At 37.3% G+C, this 16,331-nt stretch overlaps 1 protein-coding gene across 23 annotated transcripts in view; it reads left to right on the top strand.

Moving 5' to 3' along the window:
* The window catches only part of EIF4G3 (eukaryotic translation initiation factor 4 gamma 3), a 377,578-nt gene that overhangs the window by 298,146 nt on the left and 63,101 nt on the right, over positions 1–16,331 (top strand). For all 23 annotated transcript variants that reach the window (XM_074305978.1, XM_074305996.1, XM_074305980.1 and 20 more), the window contains 3 exons: positions 1,918–2,006; positions 5,758–6,007; positions 12,548–12,681. In XM_074305978.1, the coding sequence (XP_074162079.1) occupies positions 1,918–2,006; positions 5,758–6,007; positions 12,548–12,681 (473 nt within the window). The remainder of the gene's footprint in view (positions 1–1,917; positions 2,007–5,757; positions 6,008–12,547; positions 12,682–16,331) is intronic.

Consider the following 16,331-nt stretch of genomic DNA (forward strand, 5'->3'; position numbering starts at 1 on the left):
TTTATGTCTAAATCATGAACCCAATTTGACCTTATCTTGGTGTACGGTGTTAAGTGTGGGTCAATGCCTAGTTTCTGCCATACTAATTTCCAATTTTCCCAGCAGTTTTTGTCAGTGAATTCTTACCCCAAAAGTTGGGGTCTTTGGGTTTGTCAAACACTAGAGTATTAAAGTTTTTGACTATTTTGTTCTTTGAACCTAACCTATTCCACTTATCAACTAGTCTATTTCTTAGCCAATACCAAATGGTTTTGGTGATTGCTACTTTATAATTTTAAATCTGGTACAGCTAGGACACCTTCATTTGATTTTTTTCATTAGTTCCCTTGAAATTCTTGAACTTTTGTTTTTCCATATGAACTTTGTTATTTTTTTCTAGGTCGTAGAAAGAATTTTTTTTAGGAGTCTGTAGGGTGCTAAATAAATAGACTAGTTTAGGCAGTATTTTTTTTTTTTTTATTATTATATTTGCTCTCCCTATCCAAGAGCATTTAATATTTTTCCAGTTGGTTAGATCTGACTTTATTTGTATGGAAAGTATTTTGTAGTTTTGCAAAAGAGATGATATTTGAAGAGTTTTATGTATGCAAAATTTCAGACTTAGAAGGATGACATAGAGAACAAAGAGAAATAGAAATAATCTGGATTATGCGTAAAAGAACATCCAGAGTATGCCTTGGCTGAAGCATAGATCAGAAGCATATGACACAAAGCTGGTAAGGTAATGAAGTGCAAGGTTATAGAACTGTGCTTAACAGTCAAAGAAAGGAAGCTAGGATTTATTCCTAGAGGCATTCTATTTTAAGTGTAGATGAAATATTGAGCCTAGAGTTCTGTTGGGCCCTAAGTAGTTTAGAACAATATCTTATAGCATTAAGCTAGAAGGAAGAGGCAAACTTAGATGACAGAGTCAAGCTCCAGAAAAATCTCAACGATTTAGATCAATATACTTTCATAAGATGCTACAAATGTAGCAGGAAATCAGTTTTACAAATACAAGAGGGAGAGGCTAGACAGTTGCGTGAGGAGTGATGGTTTTGGCTTTTAGTTGCTTGCAAGTTTTTAATGTGTCCACCCTGTCTTACATAGCTACACATCTAATTCTACCTGAGGCCTTGTGAATAGAGGCTTGGTATTCAAAGAGAGCTGTTGTTGTCTTATTCCAATTGTCCCTGATCAGACTACATCTGTAGAATTGCATCAAATTCCAGGCACATTATAGGATGTTAATAAGCTAAGGTGCATCCAGAAAAGATCAGTCAGCATGATGAGTCAAGTGGGGACTATTCTGTAAAAGAACATATGTGAAGAACCTGGGGCTTTAGTTTAGGGAAGATCTGGAAGTGCACTCACTGCCTTCAGCCATTTGAAGGATTGACATATGGCAATCCTTATATGGGATATAATTTGGAATTCCATTGTGGAAGAGTTAGTCTTTTAATTTGTCTTTAGAGAACATTAAACCAGGAGTTGGAAGTTACCGAAAGACAAATTTTATAGTGAGGTGATGGAGGAAAAATCTCCCAACACTTAAGATTGTCCAAAAATGAAATAGACTGGCTTGGAAGGAAAAACGTCCCTGTCACCTGGGTATTTAGACAAAAGAGAATATTGGTTAAGGACACGGCCAGGCCATTTTGAGAGGGGATTCTTGATCATGTAAAGCTGAATGAAGGCTGTTTGATGCTGTGAAATTGCATTTCATCTTAATTTTACTTTTATTTTTGACATGATTTCTTCAAAGCAGATGCTAAAGGAAAAAACCCTGACCCTGTTGAGTGTGGTCCCTTTCATGTAGTTATAAAATATTACTTGTAATCCCTCCACACACTTCCTGACTTCCCTTCTCCCACATGACTTGATTCTCCTTACCATGATTCGATGTTGGCAAGTAATGAGCATAACTTTGTATTGCAGCCCAAACAGCTGTAACAGCACCAAAGATGTGGAAGAAACCAAAAGATCGAACCCGAACCACTGAAGAGGCGTTAGAAGCAGAATCAGAGGTAAGAGAGCACTGGGGATCTCTATATCTCAATTTTGGGTCAGCCAAGGCTTTCTAAAAATCACAATTGGGTCATTGGACTAAAGAGAGATTTGTTAGTTTCCTTGAACTTTCTTTGTAGTGTTTTTCAAAAACTCTGGGATTTGCCTTACTTACCAGCTTCCTAACAGTTTTGTTTGATTTCCACTTCTGTCTACTTTCTCCCTCTCTGCGCCACCCCTTTTCACTTTTTGGAAGTGGAGGAAGGTGAGCCTGTGTCAGCTGTGATGGTTTATGTTGGAAGCCATTCTGTTCTCCTTTGTGTAGCTGATCTGGAATGCTAGAGGCTCATTTCACATTACTACTATCTTGGTCCTCAACAAATCAAATTTACTCCACAATAATAGATGAGCTAATCAAAGCAGCACTAAGTTTGTGATTTGTTTGTAGACAAGTGATGGCAGTTGGCATGATGGCCCACTCCTGGAAAATTCAAAGATTTCAAATTAGCCCCATAATGGCGACTCCACTATTATTAAGCTGCTTTCCTCGCGCAGTTATTTCCTAAGCTAGGTTTTGTTGTAAATGCCAATTTAGCAGTTTCTGCCAGAGTCTTCAAGATAGGATGAAGGGTAGAATTTAACACAAAGGGCTGGGGTCTGCAATTTTATAATTATAACATCAATATTTTCAACATCATTACTCTCCTTGGAGCTGGAAAGTGGACTACATTCTGGCTACAGTTGGCTCATAGCCCCAGTCTTGGAATCTTCTCTGGTGTAATCCGTTGCCTTAAAATAATTGCTTCTGTCGGAAATCAGAGGTTACCATTTCACGTCTACAAATTCCCTGGTAGTAGCTACCTGTCTGTGTGCTCTCTACAGCTAGCCCTAAGTCTGGCCCCATCCCCGTAGGCCCTGCTGCTAGGCGGTGTTCCCTTGTCATTGCTCCGACATGATGCTCTGTTGATGTCACAGTTAGTCCCATAGCAACCACTAAAATGTTGCACGCTGCAATTTCATTGTGGTGATCAGGAGTTAAGAACAGGCAGGAAGTTAGAGAGCTGTGAATAGCAGCTGCACAGGTGTCGCAGCTGAACAAGAAAATGTTGCTCCTACAGAGGATCAAATGCCTGCAGCACCTTCCGGAGGCCGGGGAGTCTCCCACATTCCCGGTATGGTGACAGGGATTCTCTGGGTTGAGCCCCCTCAGGCAGCATTGTTCTTGCGCTCTCTCCTAGGTACATGCCTAGGATTCTTGGTCCAGTGGATAGGCTCTGCGTATGGAGGCTGCTGGTCCTCCCCTAGCAAGCCACTGGCTGGATGGCTGGAGACACCGTTCTGGAGCCAGGCCTTGCCTCTATAGCCCGACTCCCACCCTACTCCCTTCCTACCCACCCTGCTTTACTGGCAAATGATGAGGTGTTATGAGCTTCTTCAGAGACTGGGTGCCCTGCCCACCTTTCTCCAAAGCGAGCAGCAGTTAGCAATTATAGTGATGGCTCAATAAAAGCCTAATGTCAAAATTTTCATCCCATTTGCCTCTTTCTGGTAGTCCTGAAGATATAGTATTTGTCAGTTAACCTTGTAAACTGTCCTTTCCCAAATCTATTTAAAATAAAAGTGTTTTAAGATACGTGTCAGCAAAGGAGGGGTTTTATAGTTCCTGCTATGTCAATAATTTTTTTATGGAATCATTCATAAACAGTCTCAAATTATCCCCTTGTCAGATGACATAAATGATTCATCTTGAACACCTTTTTATTCTTTATAGAGAGATGTTTTTATTGAAAACTTCTCAGAGGATGCAGGTGCTCCACACAACCTGAATATAAACCTGTGACATTCTGTCTGTTCGTTTGATACAGCTCATTATGTATATAAACTTTAAAAATCCAAACTACAAGTGCTATCACTTGGTCTCCATGAAAATAATAATGGTCATTAAGAAATCTGGTGGTTACAGTTTAAGTCCATGTGTCTTCACAGCCTTCATCTTGCTGGCTTAACAGATTTATTTCAGCATGTTCCTTGGTGGATGCCTTTGGAAATGTTTCCAGGGTGACCCCAGAGTTGTGTACTTGGCAGTCCACTTTCCATATCGTGGCTCATGGCTTTGTTTCTTTAGGCTTCTTCATCTGGACGGAAATTGAGTCTCTCTATCCACTTGTTTCTAATAATAAACAAAGAAGATTTTTGTCACAGCTCAGGAGTACTTCAATCTTGCATCCTTCCTCACTTTTTCTTCTGCACTAGCTACTTTTTGTATTGCCCAGATTTAGAAGCAAGGAGGTGTCATGCACAATTAATCGTGTGATGTGGTTTTCTTTATTTTTAATAAAATTATTTCTAAATGTCCCTTACATATCGATCATTACTGTCATATTTGTATAATCTGAGTTGGTAATGAGTTTTACATTTTTTAATTAGCAAAAATCTTATGTTCTCTTCCTCTTTCCCCTCCACTAAAAAAAAAAAGCAAAAACAAAAGCAAATAAGCCCCTTGAAACAATTATGCATAGCCAAGCAGAACAAATCCCACTTTGGTCGTATATTGGTAGAATTTTAAAGAAATTAAATTATATTAATTATCAAAAGAAATAAAGTCTGGTTGAAGAAGCCATAATCAGGTTCAGTCAGACTCCCTTCAACATTCAGGAAATGACTGCTTTTTTGTCATATGTTATCAGAAGTAGTATTTTTTCCCACATGTATTTGTCTTCTTAGAATTTTAGATCTTTGTTTTTCTCTATAAGGCATCCTCTTCCCATTCAAAATATGTATTCTGCCTTTTTCCCTAGCTTCCTCATTCCATTTGCAAAAGGCATCCTTCCACACATACTCATCTGTGGATATAGAGCAGCATCTTAGAATAACTTGGTGTCTGCCTGCCTGAATGCCTCATGCCCCTTCAGACAGAAACTTGAGTGCTGCAGAGATATTTTGAGTGAACGGTCCCTTGTGCCCCTACTTTTGTTCCCCTCCTCCCCTCTCCTGGACGGGCCGTGTGGAGGCCCCTCTGTGCAGCTCCAGGCCCTGCAGCTGCTGTGTTATGCAGGCTAGGATTTCAGCCTTCAAGCTGGATTAGGCTCCTGTGAATCATGGCCACATTCATCTTTCACTCCAAAGGGAGGGAGCTTGCCGTCCCCAGTGAATTTTACATTCAGATGGTTTGGGGACTAGAAAGGGCACTTGAGCCCTCCCCTCCATTGGCTACTTGAAAGCGAGATGCAGCCAGCAAGATCAGCTTGTTCTTCCGTTCCTCTAATAGAGAAGGCAGAGCGGAAGCTACAGTTCACTGGATGGAACCTGGAGAAGAAGGGGAAGGTCTTGCAGAATTCTAAAATCTATCTCCCCAAATAGAATGAAAACAGTCTCCCTCTAGTGAAGCAGCCTTTTGCCATTCATTATTTTTGATCCTTTTCCCAAAATCTCCTCACAGAGGCCAAGAGCAGACCAGGAGCAGTCCCTAATCTTGACTGGGGGGAGGGGCTCGCACATTAGAAGGATTAACAGTTCTTTCCATTCTCAGCCTTCATTAGTCATAATTAAACTATTTTAGTAACACTGGTAATTGTCTGTGTTAGCCCCAGGGAATTAAATGGTGTCTTAAATAAATGTGTCATGACACTTCTGTATGCTATACATGGCCGCACCTCACCGCAAGTCCTGGGCGCGTGTGCGTGCGCCTTCATGCATCTGTCAGTGTATTTCTGCATGCGTACATACAGAGCTTTGTTGTAAACTCTAACTCTGTGTTCACTTCTGCTTCAGCCTAAAGTTGAAGAGGAGCTTTCAGGTGACAAAGTACTTGAATCTGAACAGGATAAAATGAGCCAAGGGTTTCACCCTGAGCGAGACCCCTCGGACCTTAAAAAGGCGAAAGCTGTGGAAGAAAACGGAGAGCAGGAGAGCGAGCCCGTGCGTAACGGAGCCGAGAGCGCTTCTGAAGGGGAAGGCGTCGATGCGAACTCGGGCTCCCCAGACAGTTCTGGCGATGGGGTAGCCTTCCCTCTGAAGCCAGGTGAGTGCTGCCCTCTCCCCCTCGGGTGCCTGCTGGCTGCCAGGGCTCATGTTCGGGCCTCCACGGCTGCTCCCAGAACTGACAGGCAGGCCCAGTGTGCAGGACCATCCTCACGAGGAAAGAACACCATGCCGCAGGGAGGGGAGCCAAGCGTTTCTTTTTCTCTGGCACTCAAGAAACAAGCAAACCATGAAAGGAAATAGATGTCTAACTACTGCACTTTCTGACTCTTCCAGTGTGAGATGGTTTTTCAGAATCGATGTGGTTGGTTAGTATATGGGGTGCCCCAAGAGTCTTAGTGCAATTTTAAGATTTAGTAGTTTAAAATTAAACAAAGATGTGTGGGATACCCCGTGTAAGCACATACATCTAGCACAATTAGAAGAAAATGCAAGTATGTATTTTTTAAAAAGTACACAGGTGTGCATATTTTAAAAAAACTAGGTATTTCCAGGAGGTCCGAACTGAGACAGCGCATTATAGTTTGCTAAAGCTACATTGCAGAGGCACTTTATACTGTACCAGAATAGACTTTATCCCAACTTCAGAGTGTTGTGAACTCAGAAGCTATGTGAACTCTGCACCCCACAGACACCCCTATCTTTAGGCAGTACCAGAGAGCACATCTGCTTTCAATACAACTTGGCTGTATCTGTGATATTTTGCTGTGAGCTTTTTAAAATTATTTTTCATAATAGCTTTTTATTTTTTTTAAAAACATGCAAAGGTAATTTTCATTCAACATTAACCTTTGCTAAAATTTATGGTTCATATTTTTCTCCTTCCTTCACCTCTCCCCTAGACAGTACATAATCCAATATAGGTTAAATATGTGCAGTTCTTCTAAACGTATTTCCACCTTTATCATGCTGCACAAGAAAAATCAGATCAAAAAGGAGAGAGAGAAATAAACAGCAGCAACAATAAAAAAAAAAAAAGGTGAAAATGCTATGTTGTGATTCACATTCAATCCCCATAGTTCTCTCTCTGGGTGCAGATGGCTTTCTTCATCACAGATCTATTGGAATTGGCCTGAATCACCTCAAAAAAAGCCAAGTCCACCAGAGTTGATCATCAGATAATTTTTTTATTGTCAAGTACAATGTGCTCTTGGTCCTGCTCACTTCACTCAGTGTCAGTTCATGCAGGTCTTTCCAGGCCTTTCTGAAATCATCCTGCTGATCATTTCTTATAGGACAGAAATATTCCATAACTTATTTAACTGTTCTCCAACTGATGGGCATCCACTGTTACTGTAAGCTTTCAAGCTACTCTGTTGCTGTTTCCATTTTCCTCCATGGATTTACAATACTCAATGTGGACACATCAGGAAAGAAGTTTTTTGGGTCAAAATGTTTTGTGGAGGTGAGAAACCCTCCCCCCCATTATACCTAATCTGAAAAAATTATTGTCAGAAATTGGGTTTGCATATAGAATGCACAAAAGTTCAAGAATAAACAGCAACAGAAGTGCTTTTAGCATTATGATATTGTGTCTTATTTCAACAAACCTATTTAATTTAGCACAGGCAGGTTATAGAACAAGCCAGCATATGGGCTTTGAGATAATATAGTTTATTGATTCTTATGCTTCCAAGGAGAAATAGTCATTGGCCAGTTCTAAATATGATGGCTCATGTGGGCAAAAGAGCTGATTTTAGATCACAGATTCAAGTTCTAGCTCCACCATTCACTATATAAATATGTGACTTCGGGCAAGGCACTGGCCCCCTCACCCAAGTATTGTTTTTGAAGGAAGGAGAAAGATGAACTAAGTGCCTGTGTAATGCCCATGGTCCCACCTAGCTCTGACTCTGGGATCCCAGGATTTCTTGAAATGTATGAGAAATACATGAGCCATGAGCTCATGTTCTAAAGCGAAGGAGGTAGTTTCTGAGCACATACTTGAGTTGTGATCCTTTCCCCTTGTGGTGATCAGAGAATCTTTGGGAAGTGCTTCTAAAGGTTGAGTCTGAGCTGAGTCTCTCCCCACCTTGTGCTCACCTGGGAATGAACTAGAATTTCTGATCTAGTCCTGATTCCATACTTTGATTTTCTTCTGTTCTCTTATCATTTTTGCTGCCCTTTACATTTCCTTTCCTCTTGGATCTCAGCAGCTTCTCTACTGTTGACTTGTTTTGAATAAAGATCTCTTTAAGATCCAACACTTTCTAGTCTTTTAATTATTTTTCCTTTATTAAAGCTTTTCACTTTTTTTCTATATGTAAATTTTATTGCTAATTTTTGTTTTTAAAGTACTTAAATTTCTTCTTGTATCCCTTCCCTCACTCCCAGGGTACCATACATTATAACAAAGACTTTTTAAAAGAAAGAGAAATAAGAGAAAAATTCAGAATTAGTTATTGACACACATATAATACAATCTATGCATTGTTCAATACTCATGAGTCTCATTTCTGTAAAAGAATGAGTAAGATTGTCTTCTCATAATAATTTTTTAGGGAATAATCTTGTGCTTTGTAATTTTATAATATCTATTTTAGATTACTTTGTGGTTCTTTTCACTTAATTATTTTGCTCTGTTCCACTTTACTTTAGTTCGTTTTGCATACAATTTCTCTGTTTTATCGTATTCATTATTTCTATATATTTCTGAGCTATTTCTATAGTACAGTCAAATTCCATTACATTCATGTACTGTAATTTCTTTATCTGTTTCCAAATTGCAGAACACTTATTGTGTTTCCAGTTCTTTGTTACTACAAAAACCTTTGTTATGATATTTTATTGCTCATGGAGCCTTTCTTTACATTAATAACACAATGGGTTATGTTGAGGCTTGATAACAAGAAAGGCTTCCTACGAATATAGCTATCCATAAGTGAAAGGATTTGCCTCAAGAGGTAGTGTCCCTTCCTATATGTGCAAAATTATTTCCAGCAGCCCTTTGGCTAGAAACTGGAAATTGAATGGACACCCATCAGTTGGAGAGTGGCTGAGTGAATTGTTGTATATGAATGTTACGGAATATTATTGATCTGTAAGAAATGATCAGCAGGATGAATACAGAGAGGCTTGAAGAGACTTACATGAACTGATGCTGAGATCATTATACACTTCAACAATAATACTATTTGAGGATCAATTCTGATATAAGTGGCTATCTTCGGCAATGAGAAGATCCAAATCAGTTCCAATTGATCAGTGAGGAACAAGTACGAGCTACACCCAGAGAAAGAACACTGGGAAATGAATGTGGACTGCTTGCATTTTTGTTTTTCTTTCCAGTTTACTTTTACCTTTCTAAATCCAATTTTTCTTGTGCAAGATAACTGTATAAATATGTACACATATATTGTATTTAAGATATACTATAACATGTTTAACATGTATGAGACTGCCTGCCATCTAGGGTAGGGGGTGGAGGGAAGGAAAGGAAAAGTTGGAACAGAAGTGATCGCAAGGGACAATGTTGAAAAATTACCCATGCATATGTTCTGTTAATAAAAAGCTATAATAATAATTAAAAAGGTAGTGTCCCTTTACCCTAAAACTCAGTAGAAGTCTTTAAGCAGAAATAAAAGGAACACTTTCAGATAAGTCACTGGAATTTTTTTTTTTTTAAGTATAGACTTCACTAGTTAATATCTGAGGTCCCTTTTCCCAGAAAACAGGAGGTTTATTATCAAATTGCATGTTTGACATGGCCAGTTTTTGCCCAGATGGAAACCATCCAATCCTCAACAATGCTTTTCACTTTTCAAAACATATGTATGGACAATTCTTCAACATTAGCCCTTGCAAAATCCCATAGTCCAATTTCTTCCCCCTCTCCCATACCTTTCTCTAGATAGCAAGCAGTCCAATACGTGCTAAACACAGTAGAAATATATATCAAATCCAATACATTCATATATACCCGTCCATACAACCATCGTGCCACACACAAAAAAAAAAAAAAAAATCAGACCAGTAAAAAGAAGAAAAAAAAATGAAATTAAAATGCAAGCAAACAATAGCAGAAAGTGAGAATGCTATGTTGTGAACCATGGTTACTATGGTTCTCTCTCTGGGTGTATATGTCTCTCTTCATCACTGAACAAATGGAACTGGTCTGAATCATCTCATTGTTGAAAAGAGCACATCCACCAGAAATTATCATATTATAATCTTGTTGCCATATGCAATGTTCTTTTGGTTCTGCTCACTTCACTCAGCATCAGTTCATGTAAGCCTCTCTAGGCCTCTCTGAAATCCTCTTGCTGATCATTTCTTACAGAACATTAATGTTCCACAATATTCATATACCATAATCTTTTCAGCCATTCTCCATCTGATGGGCATCTTCTCAGTTTCCAGTTTCTAGCCACTACAAAAAGGGCTGCCACAAACATTTTTGCACATGTGGGTCCTTTTCCTTCCTTTAAGATATCTCTGGGATACAGAGCAGTAGAGACACTGCTGGATCAAAGGGTATGCAGAATTTAACAACTTTTTGAACATAGTTCCAAATCAGCACTTCCAATTTTGCTTAGATATGAGGTAATGGTACTCATGTTCTGCTAAATTTCTCTTGTTCTCAGTATATCTGTTAGATCAATAAATAACTTATGTTTGTTAGACTCATTTTCCTAGTAAAGAGCTCTGTTTTGCCTGAGGTTACCTTGGAGTCATATTGGAGTGACTTTATTATATAAAATTGCAACATCAATGAACAAATCTTAATGAAATGATAATGTTTTAAATGGGTGAAACTGGAAATGGAAGTTCTAGTTGTATAGGGTCTGCTCTCTGCTTTGTGTTTTAGAGGTAATATGTCATTGCTGTTGATGATGTCGTTGACTTAAAATTTGAGAGCCCTGAGATTGATTCTGCCTTTTTCATTTAGGAAGTAGTGAGCCATTACCTTCATGTGTAATGTGAGAAAAATTTTCTTATACCAGCTCCCTCAGACGATTGAAAGATTTGACAAACCTTAAAGCACTCTTAGCAGAATGAGGCGTGCTTATTATTATTAGAAGAGGGAACACATTTTCTCTGCTGCCTCCTCTTCTTTGTTCTATTCTATTTTTCACTAGTAAAGCCCCCTTTTACTTTAGTGTGATACCTTCATCACTTTAGAAAATTGGCAGTACTCAAGCTTTTTTATCAAATTATTAGGGAAGAAGTACAGGAGTAGAAACTATTTAAAGAATATATATGCTCCTTTTGAACTCAAGATGCTAGCTGAACATTGCATATTCTCAAAAGTCATTCCCATCAAATATTTTTTAGAGATATTTTGATTTAGTACAGACTGCTGTTATGTTAAACATTGAAGAGCTTTATTTGTTTTTACTGATTTTCCTCCTCTAAATAAAAAAACACTATAAAGAAGAAGTTGTTGGTTTTTTTTTTTAAACATTTGATACTATGAGCATAGTTTCTCTCTGAAGAAATTCATTCAGTCATATGAACTGTAACTCATGACTTGTCCCATCAGAAAATATGACCTTATAAACATTATATATACACATACATGTACATACATATGTGTGTGATACTTTTAGAGACATCTAATCCTAGGAAATGGTGGATTGATTCCCTGATTCAGTAGACCTAGTAGTCAAAAGGCAGATTTTCTTTTTGGAAAAATTTTTTTTTAAAAAATATTACTGATTTCTTTTTTTATCATCTCATTTCTGACTGTCACCTCCCCCTGTCTAGTGAAACCCCTTATTTGTAACAAAAAGAACAAAAAAGAATATTCAGAGAAACAGATCAACACATACACTGACCACACACACACACACACACACACACACACACAGTATCCGACACCCAAAGTCTTCTACACCTGATTCTTTTAAACAGAGTCAGTGTATAGGCCGTGAGTCTCAGTGCAGTTTCAGGGGTGAAATCACAGGTCCATTTCTTCATCAAAGACTTGAGTAATGGGCAAGAGAAGGGAAGGGCCTGAGCTGTTGGAGAGGAGAGGGGGGGGTGGGCAGGCTCTTGGGTTGCCTCATTTCTATCTTGCCAGGACAGTTAGGTAAAGTATGTGCTGAGGGAGGGGAACACTGGCCCTGGAGGCCTAAAGAGTGGGGAAAGGTGTGCAACAACTTCTCCAGGGAATGGGATAGAGATAGGGGAGGGCCCAGGGAGTGAGCCCCCCCATGCAGGGACGAGGAGGGAGAGCGAGAGGGCTGCATCTGGGAGCGCCTTACAGGCAGAAGAGCAAAAGGCCAGGCTTTGGCATCCCCCTCCCAACCTCCGCAGGCAGTCAGGACCCCGTCTTTAAACTTTTCCCTTAAAAACATCAACGTCATTCAAACATGGTTTTTGGATTTTAGGCTACGTGAGGTTTGTATAAAGTTGATATTATATGGCCTCTGGTTTTCTATTTACTTTTGTAACCAAACATAGCTTTGTGACTCTTAGTTGATGTATGGATTGGTTCATGATTAGAGATGAGAATCTTTGATGGCATCCAGGTGTGGTCTTATTTTCTGTGTATGTCACCGTAACTGTGGATTCGTGTAGCTATGCACGTCTACATGTCTGACTCAATCCACCTTGCTGCCCATCTCCCTCTTCCCAGAGCCCTGGAAGCCTGCTGATACTGAAGGGAAGAAGCAGTATGACAGGGAATTCCTCCTCGACTTCCAGTTCATGCCGGCTTGTATCCAGAAGCCAGAGGGCCTGCCTCCTATCAGTGATGTGGTTCTTGACAAGGTGAGTCAGACCCTTTGAGGCAGGAGTTCCTAATTTGGTTTGTGTCACTGACCCCTTCTCAGAATAACCCAAGCAGTTTTTAAATGCACAATGTATGTATGCACTTATGTATTACAAAAGATTACAAAAGATAAGTATTGAAACACAAGTTAGCGAAATACTTCAAAAACAAAAAGAAAACAAGTTCACACTCTAATTTGGGAACTCCTGTCCTAAGGGAAACCATCTCAAGTGTTAACTTTAATGCAAACTTAGTTTTTTAAAACTAAGTTTTAAAATTTTGTTTTTCATACAGTTTTTATAGCACCCTCTTTAAAAAAAAAAAAAAAAAAAAAAAAAAAAAGTAGGAAAGTTATCTGATAGAGTGACCAAAGTCAAAAGGTATATAATATCTACACCACCACCTCTAAACAGAGAGAGAACAAAGGCTTCTGGAACCAATACCAGTCACTGCACTGAAGCCTGTTATCCTCTTAGTATCATCTTCATCTATGTTACCACAGTTACTCAATATTTTTCTCTAGGTTCTGTTCTCTCTACTTATATCTGTTCACACAGGTCTTTCCACTTGTTCTCAGAATTCATTGCTCCTTGTGCATAATAATCTTCTTTTACATTTTCAGACCATAATTTTTCATTCTCCAATCTAGAAGTAACTTTATTTGTAGACTCTGAAGATTGTGGTGACCATCTGTTAGTGACTTTTTTGGAATATTTTAAATTGGACTGCTCTAGATGAGAAAACATATACTGTTTCCTTGATTTTATTACCTAATTAAGTTTCTTTCCAAGAGTGGTTGTTCCAAGTCTCAGTTCCACCAAGAGGAAGTTCATAAGCATTTTGAATGGGATTGGTTGTGTTTGTGTTTTTTATTTTAGAAAACTTTTTTATTCGCGTCAAAATATTTTTCTGACTTCCTTTTTTGGAATCAGACTTTAATTCTAATTTAATTTAAACATGCTGTATACAGAAATTTGTACCCAATCATGCAAAATCTTTTATTTTTACAAGTAATAAAAAGCTGTTTCTCTACCTTTTGCTTCCTCCCACTCATTGGGGCCGGAAATAAAAGCTAGATTCTTATAACAGATATGCATGATCAAGCAAAACAAATTCCCTCATTGGCCATGTGCAAAAATCATGTCTCACAGCTTAACCTAGATGTACTCATGCTTTTACATAGGATGATTGATATGGACCTCTTTCTGATAATTGTGATCTTCCACAGAAACTTTTACAAATAAGAATTAAGAATTTTTTTGTTTCCTCCAGGTTCCTTGTAGTTTACCATATTACTCAATTTGATTAAACAATGCTTGATAGCTCTGAGCTGTTTTAAAACATTTTTACCAAGACCTAGTTTATTTAAATACAATAGAGATAATTTACTTTTAGCTGTAATAGACATTTCAATCATTTTCTAAATCAGAGAAAATTATGAATTATTTTAGAAGGTCATAGTAAATAATAGATAATTCTATTTTATGTGTTGACTATTTTCATAATCACTTATGGTTTCTTATTGAATTAGGAAATCCAAGTAAGATATTAAAATGGCAGTGAAAAGTATCATTTTATGAAACATATTTTATATTGATTCCATGAATTAAACTTAATCAGTTTTGAAAGGGTTTTTTTTTTTTTAAGTTTAACTATAGAGTTGCTGTGTCCATACAATAAAATCAGCTGTTCCTTCCTTTAAAAAAAAAAAAAAAAAAAAAAAAAAGTTTCTCAGGTTGCACCCTGGTAGACTCCAGGCTTCAGAATCAGTCCAATGCAGTGTCCTCCTTGGCCATTGAATTGATAGGTTTTTTTTGGTTGTTGTTGTTTGTTTGTTTTTTTAAGTCTTTCAGAAGTGTTTGTCTTTACAGAGTTGGGATGGTCATATCCATTGTTCTCCTGGATCTGCTTAATTTACTGTTCACACAAGTCCTTCTGGATTTCTTTGAAGCCATCTCTCTCTTAATTTCTTATAACAGAATAACAATCCACTACAGTCATATACCATAATTTGTTCAACTATTTTCCAGCTGAAAGAGAACTCCTTAATTTTTACTGTAAAAGATTGGAAATTGCATACAATCAACATGGTTTTTCATGTTTTGCGATTTTTTTTTTTTGTCCCCTCTCTGGTTATAATTCTCTCCCTAAAGTAAGAAATGAAAAAACAAGTTTTAATAAAATTAAGTTTGAGGGAGTATAGTTTTGATCCTATCCTTGTCATAAACATGAATTTAAAACTACTTATTCACCACAAGTGTCACAATACTAGAAAATTGTAGTTCTTAAGTTTCAAGTTAAAGACTACATTGATAGAACTAAGTATATGGACAAAAACAGCTTCTTTCATGATCACATATATGGAAAGGGGCATCCCTCCATTCTCTTTTGACTTGTTTTAATATAGAATCTTTTTATATTTAAATTGTCTTATTTCATGCTTGCTATTGTTATAAGATGCTGTTCTGAACCTATTTTCCATCAAATTGCTTTCCAGTTTGCCTAAGATCAAAAGTCTTCCCAATAATTTGTGTTTTAGTGTTTATGGAACACTAGGTCCTGTTTTTTTTTCCCCTAGATCTTGCTTATTTAGTCTTATCCACTGATGTATTTCCCCACTTTTTTTTTAAACCTAGCGACATTGTTTTGATAATCAATACTTTGTAATAATTGGTTTCTGATAATGCTTAATTCCTCTACATTCTTTTCTCTTCATTATCCTTGATTTTTTGTTCATTTATAAACTTTTATATGATTATATAAAGTAGCCACTAGGTGGTAGTACACTAAGTTGATATGTTGATTTTAGATATTTTGTCTTTTGATATTGGTACAGTGGAGCCATGATACAGAATAACCTCAGGTTTTTAGAGTGATTTTTCTTTATAACCTTTTTTAATAATGGAGAAGAAAGGCACTCTATCAAACTTTATTGTGATACACATGTCATCTTTATACCTACACTAAGTAGGAATAAAGCAGAGAAAAATCTGTAGATCAATATCACTAATTAAAGTTGATCTCATAATTTTAGAAAAATTTAATAAGAAAATTTATCAGCATATAAAAAATGGCTCCTTAACAGATTCATAGCAAAGTTATTATACTCAGAAATTTAATATTGGGGAAATGTTTCCATAATTAATCATAATAAAAAGGATCATATATATATATATATTAAAAGACTTTAACAAAATATGTCATTCATTTATAAGACCCTAAAAAAGCCCAGGCTTAGCTAATATGATCATAGTATCATCTTCAGTGAGAAACACTGATAGCTTTCCTAGTAAATTGAAAGATAAGGTAGTAAGTTAAGAATGCCCTTTTTATTTTATTATTATTTGACCTACTAATAGCAATGATAGCAATAATAATAAGAGTAAAAAGTATAAACATTGGCAAAGATGAAGAGAAGTATTCCTCTTTGCAGATGATGTGAGGTTTTCTTAGAAAACCCATGCAGTTACAGATTAAAAAATAGACAGTAATCAACATTCCTGTATATTACTAACAAGACAGGAATAAATTCTAGAGAAAGTCAAAGTTAGCTATAAAAATATGCAAGATATTTGGAAACTTTGTTATCTAGTCCATCTGCATTTTGGGAGCAGTTAATTTGTTCATTTGCATAAAACTTGAGCTCATT

The sequence above is a fragment of the Sminthopsis crassicaudata genome, chromosome 3 (assembly GCF_048593235.1).
Source record: "Sminthopsis crassicaudata isolate SCR6 chromosome 3, ASM4859323v1, whole genome shotgun sequence".
Classification (NCBI taxonomy): Eukaryota; Metazoa; Chordata; class Mammalia; order Dasyuromorphia; family Dasyuridae; genus Sminthopsis; species Sminthopsis crassicaudata.